Source organism: Loxodonta africana, chromosome 10 (genome assembly GCF_030014295.1).
Source record: "Loxodonta africana isolate mLoxAfr1 chromosome 10, mLoxAfr1.hap2, whole genome shotgun sequence".
Classification (NCBI taxonomy): Eukaryota; Metazoa; Chordata; class Mammalia; order Proboscidea; family Elephantidae; genus Loxodonta; species Loxodonta africana.
In genome coordinates this window covers 107062708-107079589 of record NC_087351.1, presented here as the reverse complement: position 1 = coordinate 107079589, position 16882 = coordinate 107062708, and the positions used below count along the sequence as shown (strand labels likewise).

Sequence of the window (16882 nt, the reverse complement as noted above, 5' to 3'; positions counted from 1 at the left end):
CTTTGAGAGCATGGTGGAATGTTAAAGTGCTTGTGGCCCCCTTCTGGGGTGGAGGGCAGAACTGGCCTCACGTGCTTGGTGCCTCCATCCTGGAGATTTACTGGCATTTTCTGAGCATCTGGGTGACACAAAAGTTAAGTGCTCAACTACTAGCTGGAAGCTTGGCTGTTCAAACCCACCCAGAGGTGCCTCAGAAGACAGGCCTGGTGATCTGCTTTTGAAAGGTCAGAGTTCTAAAAATCCTATGGAACAGTTTTCTTCTGTACACATGGGGTTGCTGGCAACTAACGACAACAAGAGCTGAACACCTGCTCTGTGTCAGGCACTCTGCAAGAGTTACCTACGTGGCCTTATTTACCCCTCCCAGTAACCCCCAGAGGTAGGTACTATTATTCCTGGTAGACAGATGGGGAAACTGAAGCTCCAAAAGGCTGCTCGAGCCACACAGCTTGTGAGCAGTGAAACGGAAACTTTAAGTGGTCCACGTCCTGTTGTCTTTCCATTAGGCCGGGAGCCAGTCCCACCATCCTCGAACATTTTAAAAATCACCAGAATGTCTGAGATAAGCAGAACGCTCAGGGGAGAGCAGCTGTGGTTAACAGAGGCTTTTGATTTCAGCCCTCACCAACTTTGAACTGCTTCAGTTCTATTTCCTTCCGGAGTCAGGAGGGCCCAGTGAGCAGGCTGTGCCCCTTTGCAGAGAAAACTGTGTGCGTGGCAGCTCTCTCCTTCACCCCCAGGAGATGGAGGAGGCGTAGAAGACTGGGCTGCTGGCAGGCTGGCATCAGGCTCCAGCCCTCCTCCCAGCAACGTGGTTTGAGCGTTTTCTTTAAAGGAGACAGAAAGCGAGTCCCCTCTTATTCTTTGAACCCCAAGGCAGAAGAGAACAAATCCCAATTAATAAACTTTTCCTCTACTGGGGGCTGCCCCGGTGTCCTAGGCCTGTCATAACAAAATAGCACAAGTGGGTGGTTTTAAAGAACAGAAATTGATTGTCTCACAGTTCTGGAGGCTAGACATCCAAACCAGGGTATCAGCCATGTCGATTCCTTCTGAGGGCTCTGAGAGAGGAACTGTCCCAGGCCTCTTTCCCAGCTTTGGGTGGTTGATAAAGCCCTTGACATTTCTTGGCCTGTAGATGCATTTTCACATGGCATCTCCCCCTGTGTGTCTCTCTGTGTCTGTCCTCTTTTATATGACACCACTGGATGGGATCAGAACCCACCCTACACCAGTCTGACTTTCTATTAACTGACAACATCTTCAAGGGACGTATTTCCAATCAAGGTCACGTTCAGCAGGGGTTAGGACTTCAACGTATCTTTTTGGAGGACACAATTCAACTTATTACGAAGGTTCTGCATTCCCCTGGGGCTGGGAAAGCCCCCATCTTACACACAGTGAAGGTTAAGAGCGTGTCCTCAGCCATCGGTCATCTGGTTCAAGTTCTAGCTCTTTGCTTATGATCTAGGTGGTCTAGGGGGTGGGAAGCGTTGTTTAGGTTATCTGTTTTAGAGTCCTCGTCTGCGACGTGGAGGTAAGAGAATCACCTTATCCTACCTGGCCTCACTAGCTAGCTTTTCACAGACAACACGTAGAAAACACAGTGCCTGGTGCACCGTGAGTGCCCGATATATGCCTGCATCATAGTGACACCTGTAAGACAGGCCTCTGTTCAGGCTGGTGGCCCCTGGGTCTCGATGTTGTGGGAGGGAGCTGGGGCCCTCAGGGTGTATGCCTCCCTACCAAGGGTCGTTGTTGTGTGTCATCAAGTCAATTCAGACTCATAGTGACTCTATAGGACAGAGTAGATATGCCTTTCTGGGGAGCAGATTGCCAGGTCTTTTTTCCCTCAGAGCCAACGGGTGGGCTCGAACCGTTGACCTTTAGGTTAACAGCCAAGTGCTTAACTGTTGTGGCACCAGGGCTCCTTCCAAGTGTTGTAATGTGGTTAAAATGATCTGATGCATCTTGGTGGTTAGCACGGGGTGCCCAGCCTGGGGTGGGCTCTGATCAGTCATGGTCCGCTTCTCCTTCACCAGGTGCGGACATCAACACACAGGCCAGCGACAGCGCGTCCGCCCTCTACGAGGCCTGCAAGAATGCGCATGAGGAGGTGGTGGAGTTTCTCCTGTCGCAGGGTGCCGACGCCAACAAGACCAACAAGGACGGCATGCTGCCCCTGCACGTGGCTGCCAAGAAGGGCAACAACAGGTCAGCTTGCCCTGCCCCCAGGGCACCTCTCCAACTGACCTGCCCACAGGATTCCCCTTGGGAGGCCCAGGGGCGCCATTAGGGTGGAAAAGGGGAAAATCTCTCAGCAGTTAGCAAGCGTGAAGTGAATGCCTACAAAAACAGCAACAGTCATAAAAAACAGCAAACAGTATAATAAGTAAGCAAACACTTACCAGTACTTTATGTTGTAAACGTCTTTGCTCCTTTCAACAACTCCGTAAGCCAGGTGCTGTTATTTTTTCCATTTTTCAGATGAGGACACTAAGACAGAGAGAGGTTGAGTGGCTTGCCCAAGGTCACAGTTTGTAGGTGGCAGGAGCTCAATTGCTCCAAATGCCACATCTATAGGAATCCCACTTAGGGGATCTGATATGAGTCTGGATTACAGAGAATTACACGAGATAAAGTCCTCAGCTCTTAGGGTCGTTTCCAGGATGAAATGAGTTAAACGTGTAAGCACTTGCTACGCACAGTGCCTGGGCACAGTCAATCACCAGCAGTGATATTATTGTAGCTATTATTTAGGAAGGCAAAGTGCTTACAACAACTTACAGAGCTCAATAAATGGTGGCTACAGTTATTGGGTGTCCCTGGTTAACGTGCTTGGTACCTTAGAAGAAAGACCTGGTTATCTATTTCTGAAAAATCAGTCACTGAAAGCCCTATGGAGGCTGTTCTACTCTGACACACAGGGGGTCGCCATGAGTTGGAATTGACTCATGACTTGCCTAGTTTATGTTGATGATGATCATAGCATCAGCATTACGACCATTATCATTAAGTACCCTTCTGTTAGAGATGAAGCAGGTGTGGTTCAGAGAGGTTAAGCCACATGCCTGAGATGGCCCAGCGCTGATGGGCAGATCTGGCTGTGTAACCCAGGTCCAGCTGACTCTGAGCCCCCATGCTGGGCCCTCAAGATGCTGAGGACAGCCTCTTTGGCTGGCAGCTCTCTGCTCTATTCCCTGCAGGGCTGGAGTTCATGCAGGACATCAAATCTGGAGACAGGGATCCTGGGTGGGGAGTCAGGGCCTGGATAATACTGGTGGGTCCTGGAACAAGGCAGGGGGCCAGTTACAGGCAAGGGGTCCAAGGTGCGAGCCAGCCCCGCAACCCCTGCATTGCAGGGGGGAACAGACAGGGAGCGAGGTCTCAGAGACACATAGGGTTCTATTGGGTAGTGGCTATCTTGGTTCCTCTTCATAAGGTGCAATTGGAGCCACAAAGCTCCGTGGGAGCAGTGGGGAGACCCCTGCCTGTGTCGACCACTCCCCTCAGTTAGGAGGAGTGGGGCACCGTGGGGAGGCCTTGCCCTAGGAGCCCAGAGACCAGCATTCTGCCCTGGCTTTACCTGTCCGACCTCACTCCCTTCCCCACCACACGCCTAGGCCTCAGTTTCACCCTCTATAAAATGGGAGGGCTGGCCACACTGATCTCCAGCCCCATCATCGTCACACATTCATCTCCAAGGGTTTGAAGCCCCTCCTGAATGGCGCAGTCTCACAAAGCAGGGGATAATAAGATGGCTGCACTGTGTTAACACGATGATGCTCGGGGGGCCCCAGGCAGTGGCCGGTCAGTTCCCACATTCCTGCCCCCTTCCTTTGGTTGGCCAGGGAAGTGCTGGAGACCAGCTGTGACCCACTGGAGATTCCAGCCCCATCTGGCCAGCTGTGACCTGCTGGAGATACCAGAGCCATCTGGCCAGCATCCCTGGGCGGCCCTGCCCACTCTTCTTTCCCGTGCTCAGGCACATTATGGCTGTTACGGAGCATTTGTTGGTGGTGGCTGAGGTCCAGGGCCAGGCCCCAGCCCTGCCTGTGACCAGCATGTCTGCAAAGCGAGGTCGGGCCTCCTGCACCGACACAAATAGAAGTTAGGAGGCAATTAGCCCCCCTGGGTGTGCAAATTTCCTTCTGAGGTTTTGGAGGCTGATTTTAGCCAAACACAGAGTCACTAACAATAATACTTTCCACTGAGATCCTAGCAGGAGGTCGCTGGCATCGGATTTCCAGGAAGCTGGCATGCCAGGAGGCGTGGGAACCAGCCTGGTGGCACCTGCTTCCCTCACCAAGGCCACGTCATCCTTGGAGCACCAGGCAGGGCTTTAAGGTGACCTGTCAGCAGGGATTAGACAGATTAGGGTGGCAGGGGCTTGTCCTCGTGGGCAGCAGGGAGCCTGGGGGAAGAGAGCAAAAACAAGGGGTCAAGGGCCCTAGGGTCGAGCCCAGAAGCTGCGTTGTGGTCTTGGATTAGTCACTCCAGGTCTCTGAGCCACACATGCTAAAATGAAGGCCACAGATCTGCTCTGGCTCCCCATGGGGCTGGAGGGATGGTAAGACGTGGCAGGCGCCTTACCGGGTTGTGAAGATTGCAAAGTCCCTGACATATCAGCTGTCACCCTGACTGCTACATGAGAAGTCAGACTGCCTAGCTGTGGTTCACTTACTGGCTGTGCATCCTTGGGCAAGTCACACACCCTCTCTGGGCTTCCATTTGCTCTTCTGTAAAATGAGGATAACACTAGTGCCCACATCATAGGGCTGTTGGGAGGTTTTAATGAACTAATATACATTAAGTGGTAGCCAAGTCAGCAGGAGAGCCCAGCTGCGGCTGCAGGGGGCTTCAGGCTGGGCAGTGGTTGTCCAGTGCTGTCCAGGCCAAAGGCAGGGAGAGGCAGAAAAAGCCTTCAGGGGAGGAGGCATTTAGGCCCACAGGAGAGGGGAGCAGGTGAGGTCATGGTCACGGACGGCGGTCCAGGGCTCGGGAGGAATGATTGGGCCAGACAAGTTTGTCCCCTCCTGTTCCCTAAAAGCTGGCTGCTCCACCGAGGCCACAAGGGTACAGGACAGCTCAGCCCTGGAGTCAGAGGTGGGTTCAGATCTCCTGACTGGGGCGAGTTTCTTAAGCTCTTTGACCCTTAATATTTCCCATCTGCAAAATGGAAATGATGAGACGGGTTCTGTGGGTTGTTGTAAGGATTAAAGTCTTTAGAAGGCTCCCGGCAGACTGAGCTCTCAGATATGGCTGAGTGTTCCCACGCCTTCTCCCTAACTGTCCCACCCTCCTGGGCAGAGTCTGCCTCCAAACTTCACCCAGATTCTACTGCAAGCTGCAGGGAGTAGCTTAGATACACCTTGAGTTTTGGGACCCTCCAGTCAATTCTCCAGATTATTGAGCTAGGAATGGGCAACACCCCTGAGCCTAAAACAAGTTGGTGGGAGACTCTTGATACCCCAGTCCACCCTGACTGAGGCGTATAAGAACTCAGACTTTGAAGGTTAAGTGTTCTGGGTCTGAAGCCCAGACCCATCCTTTACTGGCGACGTGACCTTGAGAAGGTTGTTGAAGTTCTCTGAGCCTCACTTTCCAGTAACGGGGAGGCAGCAACAGATCCCCTTCTCAATAAGGTCATCGTGAGAATGGCTGGCCCCACAGCGCCCCCTGCTGGTAGGATCATCACGCCCTCTTCCCCACACACGGCGATTAGAAAAGTGGCTGGGCTGAGCCCCTCGGCGCCCCCTGTCGGCGGCCGTCACAGGCCCTTCTCCACACACTGTAACTGGGGAAGTGGCTGGGCTGCGCCCCACAACGCCCCCTGCTGGCCGGCCGGCCCCATCGTGACGACAGCCCGGTGACCGCGCGTGCCCTGCTTGCCCGCAGGATCGTGCAGATGCTGCTGCCGGTGACGAGCCGCACGCGCGTGCGCCGCAGTGGCATCAGCCCGCTGCATCTGGCGGCCGAGCGCAACCACGACACGGTGCTTGAGGGGCTACTGAACGCCGGCTTCGACGTGAACGCGCCGCTGGCGCCCGAGCGCGCGCGCCTGTACGAGGACCGGCGCACCTCGGCGCTCTACTTCGCCGTGGTCAACAACAACGTGCACGCCACCGAGATGCTCCTGCTGGCCGGCGCCGACCCCAACCGCGACATTCTCAACCCGCTGCTCGTGGCCATCCGCCACGGCTGCCTGCGCACCATGCAGCTGCTGCTGGACCACGGCGCCAACATCGACGCCTACATCGCCACGCACCCCACCGCCTTCCCCGCCACCATCATGTTCGCCATGAAGTGCCTGACGCTGCTCAAGTTCCTCATGGACCTCGGCTGTGACGGCGAGCCCTGTTTCTCGTGCCTCTATGGCAACGGCCCGCACCCGCCAGCCCCCGCGCGCTCCAACCGCTTCAGCGACGCGCCCACCACTGACAAGGGGCCCAGCGTGGTGCAGGTGGGCGGGGGCGGGGCCCAGGTGGGGAAGGCGCGGGGGCGGGGCCTGGGTGGGCGGGGTGAGAGTGGGCGTGGTCTAGACCACAGGGCGCAGGAGCGGGTTGGACTGTTCTAAGTGGGTGGGCACGGGGGCCACGGGGTCTGTTGAACTCTTCTGGAGGTGTAAGGACCTCTGCGGTACTAGCTCAGGAAGCTGTGAAGACTAGTAGTGGTTAACGTCTTCAGAGGCAGTGTAGTCCAGTGGTTAGCTTGCTTTGGAGACAGCGCAGCCTTAGAACGAGCCTTAGAAGCAACATAGACTAGTGGTTAACCGGTTTAGGGGCAGTGTGGACTAGTAGTTAACATGCCTTGGAGAGAGTGTGAACTTGAAGAGGTAGCATACTTTGGTTAGTGTAGACCAGAGATTAACATACTTTGAAGGCAGTGTAGACTAGTGGTTAACCGTTTCTGAGGCGCCTAGGTTGGTGGTTAACCCACCTTGGAGGGAGTGTGGGCTAGTGGTTAAGTGCTTTGGAGTCAACGTAGGCAGAACTTACGGAGTCACATGAACAATTAAATCCTTTTCTTGGTCTTTGGTCTCTGAGAACTTAAGGCACCAACAGTGGGGCAAGGGATTAGCAGGGAACTCTGTGTAATTGAAGAGCTTGTTACCCCCAGCAACCTACAGCTTGAATAGGATGTTAAGTGACCGGGATCTGGAAGGGGAAGAGAGCAGGTAAGGATAAGATCTGAAGAGGTGCAGGAAGTCAGTGATCCAGAGACAGGACCAGTCCGTGGTGTTGACTTAAAAAGTCAGAACTAGGGATGAAGGGGAAGTTAGAAACCTCCTTCTATTGGAATAATTATAATGGCTAACGGCCATCATTTGTGGGTGCCTACTGCTATGAGTCAGAATTGACTCGACGGCACCGGGTTTGGTTTTTTTGTTCTTTACTGTGTGGAAACCCTGGTGGCATAGTGGTTAAGTGGCACAGCTGCTAACAAAAAGGTCGGCAGTTCAAATCCGCCAGGCGCTCCTAGTAAACTCTATGGTGCAGTTCTACTCTGCCCTATAGGGTTGCTATGAGTCGGAATCAGCTTGGCGGCACTGGGCTTGCTTTTTTTTTTTTTTTTGGTACTGTGTGCAAAGAAGTTTATCTTTGTATACCCATTTTATGGAGACGCTGGGTGGTGCAAACAGTTGACGCTCTCAGCTGCTAACCAAAAGGTTGGATGTTTGAGCCCACTCGGAGGCACCTTGGAAGACAGGCCTGTGGATCTATTTCTAAAAAATTGAAAACCCTATAGAGCACGGTTCCACTCTGAAACCCATGGGGTTGCCATGAATTGGAGTGGACTCAATGGCAATGGGTATTAGTATGCCCATTTTATAGACAAAGAAGTTGAGGCACAGAGAGGTCATTGATATGACTTGCCCAAGTTGCCCATCTCCCCTTTGGCAGCAGCAGCCTGTTTTGATTAGAGAGTGTGGAGGATTTCTAGAACTGGAGCCTATCTTGGATGTGCTCAGTGTCTGCCCTTGGACATGCCTTCTGCCCTCCCTGGCCTCGGTTTCCTCACCTGTAGGATGAGCTCCTGAAGCTGGTGCGTGTGCTCTCTCTCAGTTCTGCGAGATCCTCTCGGCCCCGGAGGTGAGCCGCTGGGCGGGGCCCATCATTGACGTGCTCCTGGACTACGTGGGCAATGTGCAGCTCTGCTCGCGGCTGAAGGAGCACATTGACAGCTTTGAGGACTGGGCGGTCATCAAGGAGAAGGCAGGTAGGGCTGCCACCGTGGCTGCTGGCAGGTCATCCCTGCTCGCTGGAGAAGCCCAGGACCCAGGGCCATGACTTACTAACATTTCATGAGCATCTATTATGTGCTCGGTCAGTGCTGTGTCATGTACAGTGTGTCAGTCTCTCCTTGATTTACAGACGGGGAAACTGACCCTCAGAGAGATTGAACCTCCAGGGCCAAGGTCACACAGCTAGTTAGTAGCAGAGCTGGGATTCAAGCCCAGGTTTCCCAATCCATGGTTTTTCCACTAACTCTTCCCACAGTGTTTTAAACAGTCCCAGCTCCATGAGGGGGATCAGAGCCCGGGGGTTACGTTGCCCATGTTTGTGGGTCCCAGGGGGTTAAGTTGCCTGTGTTTGTGGGTCACCAGGTGGCAGTGTGGTGGAGTAGAGGAGAGAGCAGTGGTCTCGGATGCCTCAAACCATAAAGTGCATATAAGGCACCCAGGCATCTTGTTAAAAATGGAGATTCTGATGCATCAGGTCTGGGGTGGGCCTGAGGGTCTGCATTTCAGCACGCTCCCAGGTGGTGCGTTGCTGCTGGTCCGTGGGCCACACTTGGAGCAGCCTGGATCTAGGAGCAGAATCCCTGAGCTTGGAGCCCAGCCTTGCCAGGGACTGTGTGACTGTAGGCCCGCCCCTGTCCGGGCCTCAGCATCCTCATCTACAGCAAGGAGGGTGGGCAGATCCAGCTTCCAGCTCCCTTCCTGCTCTGCCAGCCCGTGGTTGGGTCATAAGGTCTTGGTCTGGCACAGCTTCTCAGCTCTGGGTGTGTGCAGATGTGTGGGCCTGGCACAGTGAAGTAGGATTCGGCCAGGGTCCAGCTAATGTGTTCAGTGTAGATGCGGCAGCCTGGCTGAGTCAGACCGAGAAGGTGAGAAGGCATTGTGAGCACACCTGGGCAGGTGAGGTGTCAGAAACAGTTAAACTAGGCACCACAGCTGACGGTGGGAAGTAGGCACCTGCCCAGGGGAATTTCAGCTCCCCCAGGGCTTTCTCCGGCTCTGAGGGCACAGTCCTCTTTTCCAAAGTGTTTGTCAATCACGTGTCCCCCAGACCGACCTGAAGCACGTGGTTATATCCCAGTGCTGCGACGTTCTCTCAGGTGGCTGAAAGCACGCACCACTGTTGCCTGCCCATGTGTTCCACTCGCCAGGCCCTGATTCTGACTCACCGCAGCTCCTCCTTGATCCCCACGCCTCTTTGAGCCCGAAACTACCACAGGATTTTTCATTTGCCCAAAAGCTTGTAAAGAACTTGAACCGAGGCCTTTGATAAGGTTACAGGGGGCAGGGGCATTTACTTGCTTGTTCACATGGGGCACAGTTCTAGATGCTCAGTAAACATTACTGAACTAATGAGTAGCTGGTTGCTGTAACCATGACCCTTGGTCACTAGAGGGTGGAGCAGTCCACACTAGATGTTGGCTGCACCCCTCACTGTCCCCGTCCCCCTCTTCTCCCTAGGCAAGGGTTGTTGTTCGTTTCCGACTCACGGTGACCCCTTGTGTGCAGGGTAGAACTGCTCCTTAGGGTTTTCAAGGCTGTGACCTTGTGGGTGCAGATTGCCAAGACTTTTTTCCGAGGTGCTTCTGGGTGGGTTTGAACTGCCAACCATTTGGTTAGCAGTCGAGTACTTAACCATTTGCCCCACCCAGGGACTCCCTCTGCAGAAGGGTAATTTCTGAGAATGAAACAGTGTCCCAGGGAAAACTGTGGAGAATCCTCAGTGTGCTCTGAACATTTATTAACAAGCAGAACACGTAGCTCTTAACCAGTACCCACTTTGGTTACTTTATGCCCACCCTCCATCTGCAGACACCCTCCCACATGGTTTTCATTTAATGCAGTGAAGCTGACGTCATTATTCTGGGCAGAAGGGCTGACAGAGGCTCCGAGAGATGGCCTGATGAGCCCAGGACCACATGGAGAATCTGTAGCTAGCAGGAACACCTGCCGCCCCTGTGGCCCTGTCCCACCAGTGCAGTTTTAACTCAGCCAGGAAAGGTGCTGAGCTTCCCAGAGGGAAGGTCTGCCCTGAGGTATATTGAAGGGCAGAAGTGTCAGCAGCACAATAGTGGTGGGCACCGGCCCAGCCTGGAGTTCCCGGGCCCAGTGAACAGCGCAGATGATAGCTAGGCGGATGCTCAGCCACCTGGCCCCTCTACCTGCTCCACACACACCCTACGCCCAGTCTTCTCTTGGCTCTCGCTCCTTGGAAACCCTACGGGGCAGTTCTACCCTGTCCTATAGGGTCGCTGTGAGTCAGAATTGACTCAATGGGAATTGGTTTTAGGAGGCCTCAGGTTAGGCAGCCCAGTGGGAGCTGCCCAGCCCCTCACCCTGGCCCCTGAGCACCTTCTGAAAGCCCAGAGCTGAACTCCATGCTGTGGGGCACTTGGAGGTCCCACTCTCTGACCCCTTGCTAAGGCTATGTTTGGGGGTCCAGGCTGTGTGTAGAGGATAGGGCAGGGGGCGAGGAGCTGGGAGCTGGGAGATGCCGGCTCCCATCCCCGGTGCGATCCTGGACAAGGCCTGTCACCTTGCTAAGCCTCTGTTTCCCCACCTGTGAAGTGGGGTTTTGGTACCTACCCCATCTACTTCCGTGGGCTGTGGGGATATATGATGAGTGACAAGTTGGAAGGTGCTTTGCAAGTGTTTCCAGTTGGCAGGGACTGGGGTTCAGGGCTGGGGGGAGTCGAGGCACCCGCCCCACATGCCGGGGTGGTGAATGCACGCCGTTTGGTGATTGCAATCAACAAATCAGCATCTCTCTTTTCCTCCTTTTTCTAGAACCTCCGAGACCTCTGGCTCACCTTTGCCGGCTGCGGGTTCGAAAGGCCATTGGGAAGTATCGGATAAAACTCCTAGACACCTTGCCGCTGCCGGGCAGGCTGATTAGATACCTGAAGTATGAGAACACCCAGTAGCCGGCCGTAGGGACGATGGAGTGGCATCTCAGTTTGTGTTTGCTAAGTCTCAGGATGGTGGCATCCCCAAGTCTGAGGGGACCTGGATAGATGAGGCTGCAGGCCTCCTCCCCATCAGCTGGGGCTGCACCGTGGTCTCGGAAGGTCTCTGGGCCAGAGCTTTGCCCAGAGCAGAGGACAGACCATGTCAAGTAGAAGAAAAGTCATGTTTGTTCTCAAACCAGAGAGTAGATCCCAGACCTTCTCTGCTGTTGGGAATGGCAGAGACCTCTGATCCTGGGGCCAGAGAGGCCAGCTGAGGAAGGGGGACCATCAGGGGACCCCCCCAGCCCCCAACTCAGTTGGAGAACTTTTAGGGACAAGTCTGCTTTTCCTGGACAGCCTCACTGCAGATTTCCCGGTGCCTCTCCCACTTTGTGAAACCCTGCGCCTGTCTTCTGAGCTTTCGCCATGAAGACATAGCCCAGGGCCGGGAGGCCTTCGGTCCCTGAGGGCTGTGTTCAGTACAATAAACACTGCACGGGTGACACCCTGCCTGGCACAGTCCCCTCGCCAGACTCCCCCAAGGCCTGTGGTCCTCAGCACTGCCTCTGGCGGGAGTGGGGGCTGGGCGGGGTGAGGGCAGAGTTACGTGTCACCTTTGCTTGGCCTTCTGAAACAGCAAGAGGCTGTGTTCTTCACGCACCAGGAGAGACCGCTGGCTTGTGTTGGGGGTGGGCGTGGGGGGCTCTCTCTCCTGGTTCAGCCACCATGGAAACGGGAGCTTCGTCACAAGCAGGGTCTCCCGACACTGGGGTTGTCCTGCACACATGTGTTCCTTGGCACCCTGTCTTCACTTTCTGCTCCTCCTGTTTTGCTACAAAAGTGAGACATGGGGGGAGAAAAACAATAAAAATGATCTGGATGCTTCTGTGAGCAAAGGTGCTGAAATGATGGCCATCATTGCCCCGGCAAAGACTCTGAACTTGGGTGTGTGAGCAGCCTGTCCCCTCCCTCTGTGGGCACAGAGTGAGCTGGGGCAGAGCGAGGTCCCGGAGCTGGTGTGTCCGTTTCTAGGGAAACTACAGTGACTTATCTGCAGTCTTTGCAAGTGTGCTGAAAGCCCCCTGAGTCTGGGCTGCTCTGCACTGATGCTAGAGCCGGCCGCCTTGCTGAGTGCCATGTCAGGCCAGGACCTGGTAGAGCCTTAGGAGGTCAGATGCAGTTTCTGCTGACCACGTGGCCTCTTTCCGTGAGCATGGCCTGCAAGAGTGAGGGGCACTGGCTCCAGGCCCAGCTCTGCCGTTGGCCTGCCCCTCTAAGGCCTCAGTTTCCTCATCTGTACAGAGACGGCACTGGGTTGGTTTACAGCAGAGTGTGGTGCTGGGTGGCCCCTAGTGGCCTTGCTGGCTTTGACATTCTGGGTTTTCATGAAATCAATAAATCTCAGGGTCTGCGTGAAGAGGAAAACACCCATCAAGCAGTACTTCCCAGCCACGGGGACTTGGCCACGTCATACCCACTTCCTCACAGTACCTATGAGAAAAAGGCCCAGAGAGGGGAGGGAGCTTGCCTGGGCACACACAGCAGGCCCTGGGGATTCAGCCCACTAGTTCAGGGACATAATCTCAGGTGGCCTTGCTGCAGACCAGGCAGAGCCTGCAGGATCTCCCCCCGCTCCGCCACTGGGGGTGCTCAGCCCCGAGGGCTCAGGGGATGTTACCAAATAGGGTTCAGCGTGTGATTAGGAGGAAACTCTGACTGGAAAATGCCTTGCTGGCCCAGCAGTTCAGAGGGAGAGCATTTAATCTCAGACGTTGCAGCGGGGATGACAGGGTGCCAGAAAGGGATTGTTTGGGGGGCACTGGAGTGGGCTGGGTATCAGGTAAACCCTTAAACTAGGCATTTCACAGATCACTTATATGCTGGAGTCCTAACAGGCAGGGGCCAGGATCTCTCCCCATCTGAGGTCGGAGGGGGACGCTGCCCCAGGGAAATGCCCCCTGGAGGATGTGAGGCTGAAGAAGTAGGTGAGAGGGATAGTCCAGGCTCGGGCAGCACCTACAAAGCCCTGCCTCTCGGGAGCTGGGCTCCTTCCCTGGCAGTGTGGCTGGTTGGATGGTCTGAGCACCGTGTCTCTGTGGGCCACACTGTCTGCGAACATGATTGTGACAGTGTGTGGCAGGACCCCCAGACGCCACCAGGTCACTTGTGATTTGTGCAGGGTTTCCTCACACAGGTTAAGGAACTTGCCCACGATCACACAGCTTGTAGGTGGCAGGGCTGGGATGCGAGCCTAGATGATCTGGTCCAGGGTGTGTGCTCCTAACTCTGGGCATTAGGAGGGGCTGAGACACATCAGAATGGATCTGAAAGAGCCGCCATGGCGACAGCCTCTCATTGCTCCTTAAGACCAGAGCAGTTTGAGGCTGAGAGTCCCACCTGAGGACTCCCCAACCCGTGTGCCACACAATTGCTCAAAACAGCTCTGCCTTTGGTGCACCAGCTTCCATGGCTCCAGAGCATCTGAGGGCATGGGACAGAAACCACCAGAATCCGGCCACGCTGTGAGTGAGCACCCCTTCTATGGGGACTCCTTGCTCCAGAGGAGCCTGGAGCAAAAACAAGGCAGAGTAGGAAAGGCCTTTAGCCCTCACCAGCACCTGTGTTAGGAAGGATTCTGAGGCCACCTCGGGCCCCAGAGGAGTCCCGTGGGCAGTCAGTGATGCCTGTGGGGTGAAGTGGTAGATGCCTCTCTTTGCTCTCCCCTAGCTAGTCCCCCATTTTACACATGTGGAAACTGAGGTACAGAGGGGGGAATTGTCCAGCATCATACTGCTAGTTTGGGCACCACAGTCCCAGCCAGGGCTGGCCCCGTGCTGGGTGTGTCAGTTACGAGCAGTGTGTTGACACCATGAGCAGCCAGCGCCCCTGGCAGGCCCACACTTGGGCCCACGTGCAGGGAGAGGCCCTCTGTGGCTTGCTAGCTGAGCCCCCTCAGGGCAAACCCAGGCCCCTCCCTGCCACTGGGGCCTCCCTCTGAGCACTGTCCCAGGCACATCAGTGGAGTGCCTGGTGTGTGCCAGGTGCTGTACCAGGCCCTGGAGAGGGCGAGCCGTAGTTCATCCGGGAATCTGCATTCTCCACACAGTTTCACTTCCTTTTTCTTTTTTGGTCTGTGGACATAGAATCAAAGGCTACGCTTAAAAAAGGAATAATTCGGTCAAACGACCTGCTACTTTGTCCACAAGGGGCTGAAACTCTGTTTGAACTGATTCTCCCCTCTGACCAAGGGCCGGGCAGAACCACCTCGGCACTCCCTCTGCTCTGAGGCCATAAGCGGAGCCAGAAGACACTGCAGAGGGGACTGTTCTCATCCCACCTCCTCTTTCCTACGGATGGAGCGAGGGGCCCCCGAGAGGACAGCCCAGCCCCACGTCACATGAAAACCAGCCTCTGCATTTTCCAGGGCTTTTGGGAACCCTGGGGCCCAGGCTGGGGACCATTCAGCTTCGAGACACCCAAGATGTGGAAACTGCAAAAGAAACGTCTTTATTCTTTCAACTCTCTTAGTATTTACAAAGAACAAAAATGACAACTGAGGCTGGTTTGCACAGTGGTGGCAGATGAACAGATGTGGGAGTCTGGTTTCTAGGGCATCGGGCAGGCGAAGGCCCCTCCGGCCGTCCTGGTTTGCAGCAGGAACGCAAGGTCACCTGTTGGACTCTGGCATGAGGCAGGAGCCCAGCCCCTCGGCCCCCAGGGCTGCCAGGGCAGAGTCAGTGACCGCCTGAGGTGCCCTTGCCCCGTCCTGCCTCACCCCTCCCACACAATGGGGAGAGGCTGTACCGCTGAGCAGCTTAGAGCCCGCCGTCTGCACCTACCTCACTAGGGGAGCCTGAGGTGGGGGCCGAGGCTCTCCCAGCCAAGCTAGAGGTAGCCAAAAACATTGAAGATGGGTGGGGGCACAGCGGGCTTGGTGGGGATGGGCTTCAGGACCACTGGGCGGTACACCTTTTGCCCCGGGCCATCTGCGTCCTTGCAGAAGGGGGTCAGCTCCCCTGTGGAGGCCGGGCTTGTCCTCCACAGGCCCAGGTTGGGCACAGAGCCCTGTGGCAGTGCCCCTGGAGGGCCTGGGTATATGGGCTGTCCATGGTACTGGAAGGGGCAGCAGCTCCAGGCGTTGACTTGGCCCATCAGGGAGACCCCAGGCATTTTGAGTGGCTCCTTCTCCGCCAGTGCCCTTGGGGACATGGGAACCGGGGCCGTCTCAGGCCCCAAGGGCTCCAAGCCCTGGCACGTTTTCTTACCCTCGTAGGGAGGCCCCTCCCTGGCGCCCAGGCCCCCCTCCAGCCCCAAGGGGAAGCTGTGGGCGGGCCGAGGCTCCTCCCAGAAGGAAGCAGGCAGCTGTCTTTTCCTCATGGGCACCTGGCCAGGCTGGGCAGCTTCTGGGTTCTGCCCCTGCAGGGTCTGCTCCTGCTGCCTGGACAGACATTCCTCCCTTCCAGGGTTCCCCAGAGCCTTCTCCTTGCAGCCCCCAACCCCACTGGGGCTGGGATCATGGCTGTCAAGGGGCAGCCTTGAGAGCCGGTCCTCAGGCCCCCTTTTCAGGTGAGGCTCGGCAGCTCGGCCAGGGAGGCCACGCGGGAGGCGGGAATACTTCTGCGAGAAGCGTTTGAGCTGCTTCTGCAGGTATTTGCGGTGGTCCACGGAGCGGCGGCAGGGCGCGGACTTGTCCAGGGCTGCCTTGATGTCGCTTGACGCCAGATTCACGAAGTTCAGCAGCATCTTCACGTCACTGTCGGATGCCATCACCAGAGGGCCACTGCACAGGGCTGTCCATGAAGGGAGTGGGTCCTGCTGGTGGCAGTGGCTCCAGGGAAGGGCACCGAGCTGACCTGGGGACACAGCAGGTCGTAGGTGTCTCTGTGAGCAACCACACCCGACACTCCCCAAAGGCCACGTGGCTGCAAAAATGGTGCCCACCCCAGCATCCCGCAGGCCTAAACTGAGCCTTGGCAGCTTGGATGCCCACTCCAGCTGCTAAGCTTTTCCTGAGCACCTGCAATGAGCCAGGTGCACAGAGAGCCTCATTTAACCTTCTGCCATCTGAGGCTCAGAGAAGTCAGGCAGCCTGCCCAAGGTGGCCCAGCTACCCAGTGGCATTGCTGGCGGGAACACAGCCAATGTGTTTGACTTGTCAGCCAGGTCTTATTTCATGAGCAGAAGCAACTGCTCCACTTTCCAGCAAGGCCAAGCCACCTTCCTCCCCAGTAGTGCCCTCCTCCCTTCTACCCCGCCCCCCCAGCCCCCTGAGCACTGTCCCCCACCCCAGTCCCCACGCTCCACCCCCAGCTCTCACGCAGGACCAGGCGGGACCCCTCTCTGGCACTCAAGTCAAGACCTGCCTTGAGGGCTGGTCACAGGCTGCGGGCAGCGGGGCTCCCCCGTAGAAGCATCTGCAGCAATTTCACGCCTCCTCGGCCACCACCCACAGCACCTCGGCCCTCCCCTGGGGCCCCAGCCCACCCCTCACCCCCCACCCAGCCAGGCCGGCCCCCCACACTGACCGGAGGTGCGGGTCCCGGGCCCCCGCCCACGCGGCCCGGCAGGTTCCCCCGCAGACCTGGGCCGGCCCGCGCGGCCACCGAGCTCCGTCGCGGGAAGCAGTTGTGCAGGCCTTGAGTGGGCTGAATGGAGGACAAGTCCCCGGGGCTGGGGGGCCCTCAGGCCAATC

General features: G+C 56.3%; 2 protein-coding genes across 3 annotated transcripts in view; one reads left to right on the top strand and one right to left on the bottom strand.

The window, feature by feature from the left end:
• ASB2 (ankyrin repeat and SOCS box containing 2) overlaps nt 1-14794 on the top strand; it is a 34455-nt gene extending 19661 nt beyond the window's left edge. For both annotated transcript variants that reach the window (XM_003408844.3, XM_023546527.2), the window contains 4 exons: nt 2043-2214; nt 5899-6463; nt 8067-8220; nt 11030-14794. In XM_003408844.3, the coding sequence (XP_003408892.1) occupies nt 2043-2214; nt 5899-6463; nt 8067-8220; nt 11030-11166 (1028 nt within the window). In that variant the 3' untranslated portion in view covers nt 11167-14794. The remainder of the gene's footprint in view (nt 1-2042; nt 2215-5898; nt 6464-8066; nt 8221-11029) is intronic.
• Nucleotides 14795-15075: 281 nt separating this feature from the next.
• Nucleotides 15076-16040, bottom strand: FAM181A (family with sequence similarity 181 member A). Its single transcript, XM_010588820.2, has one exon. It carries the CDS (start codon nt 15955-15957, stop codon nt 15076-15078), a length of 882 nt encoding a protein of 293 aa, XP_010587122.1. The 5' UTR covers nt 15958-16040.
• Nucleotides 16041-16882: the final 842 nt, after the last annotated feature.

What these genes read in the sequence shown, in the direction of transcription:
- FAM181A (XM_010588820.2), bottom strand. Translation starts at nt 15,957, where the DNA reads ATGGCATCCGACAGTGACGTGAAGATGCTGCTGAACTTCGTGAATCTG.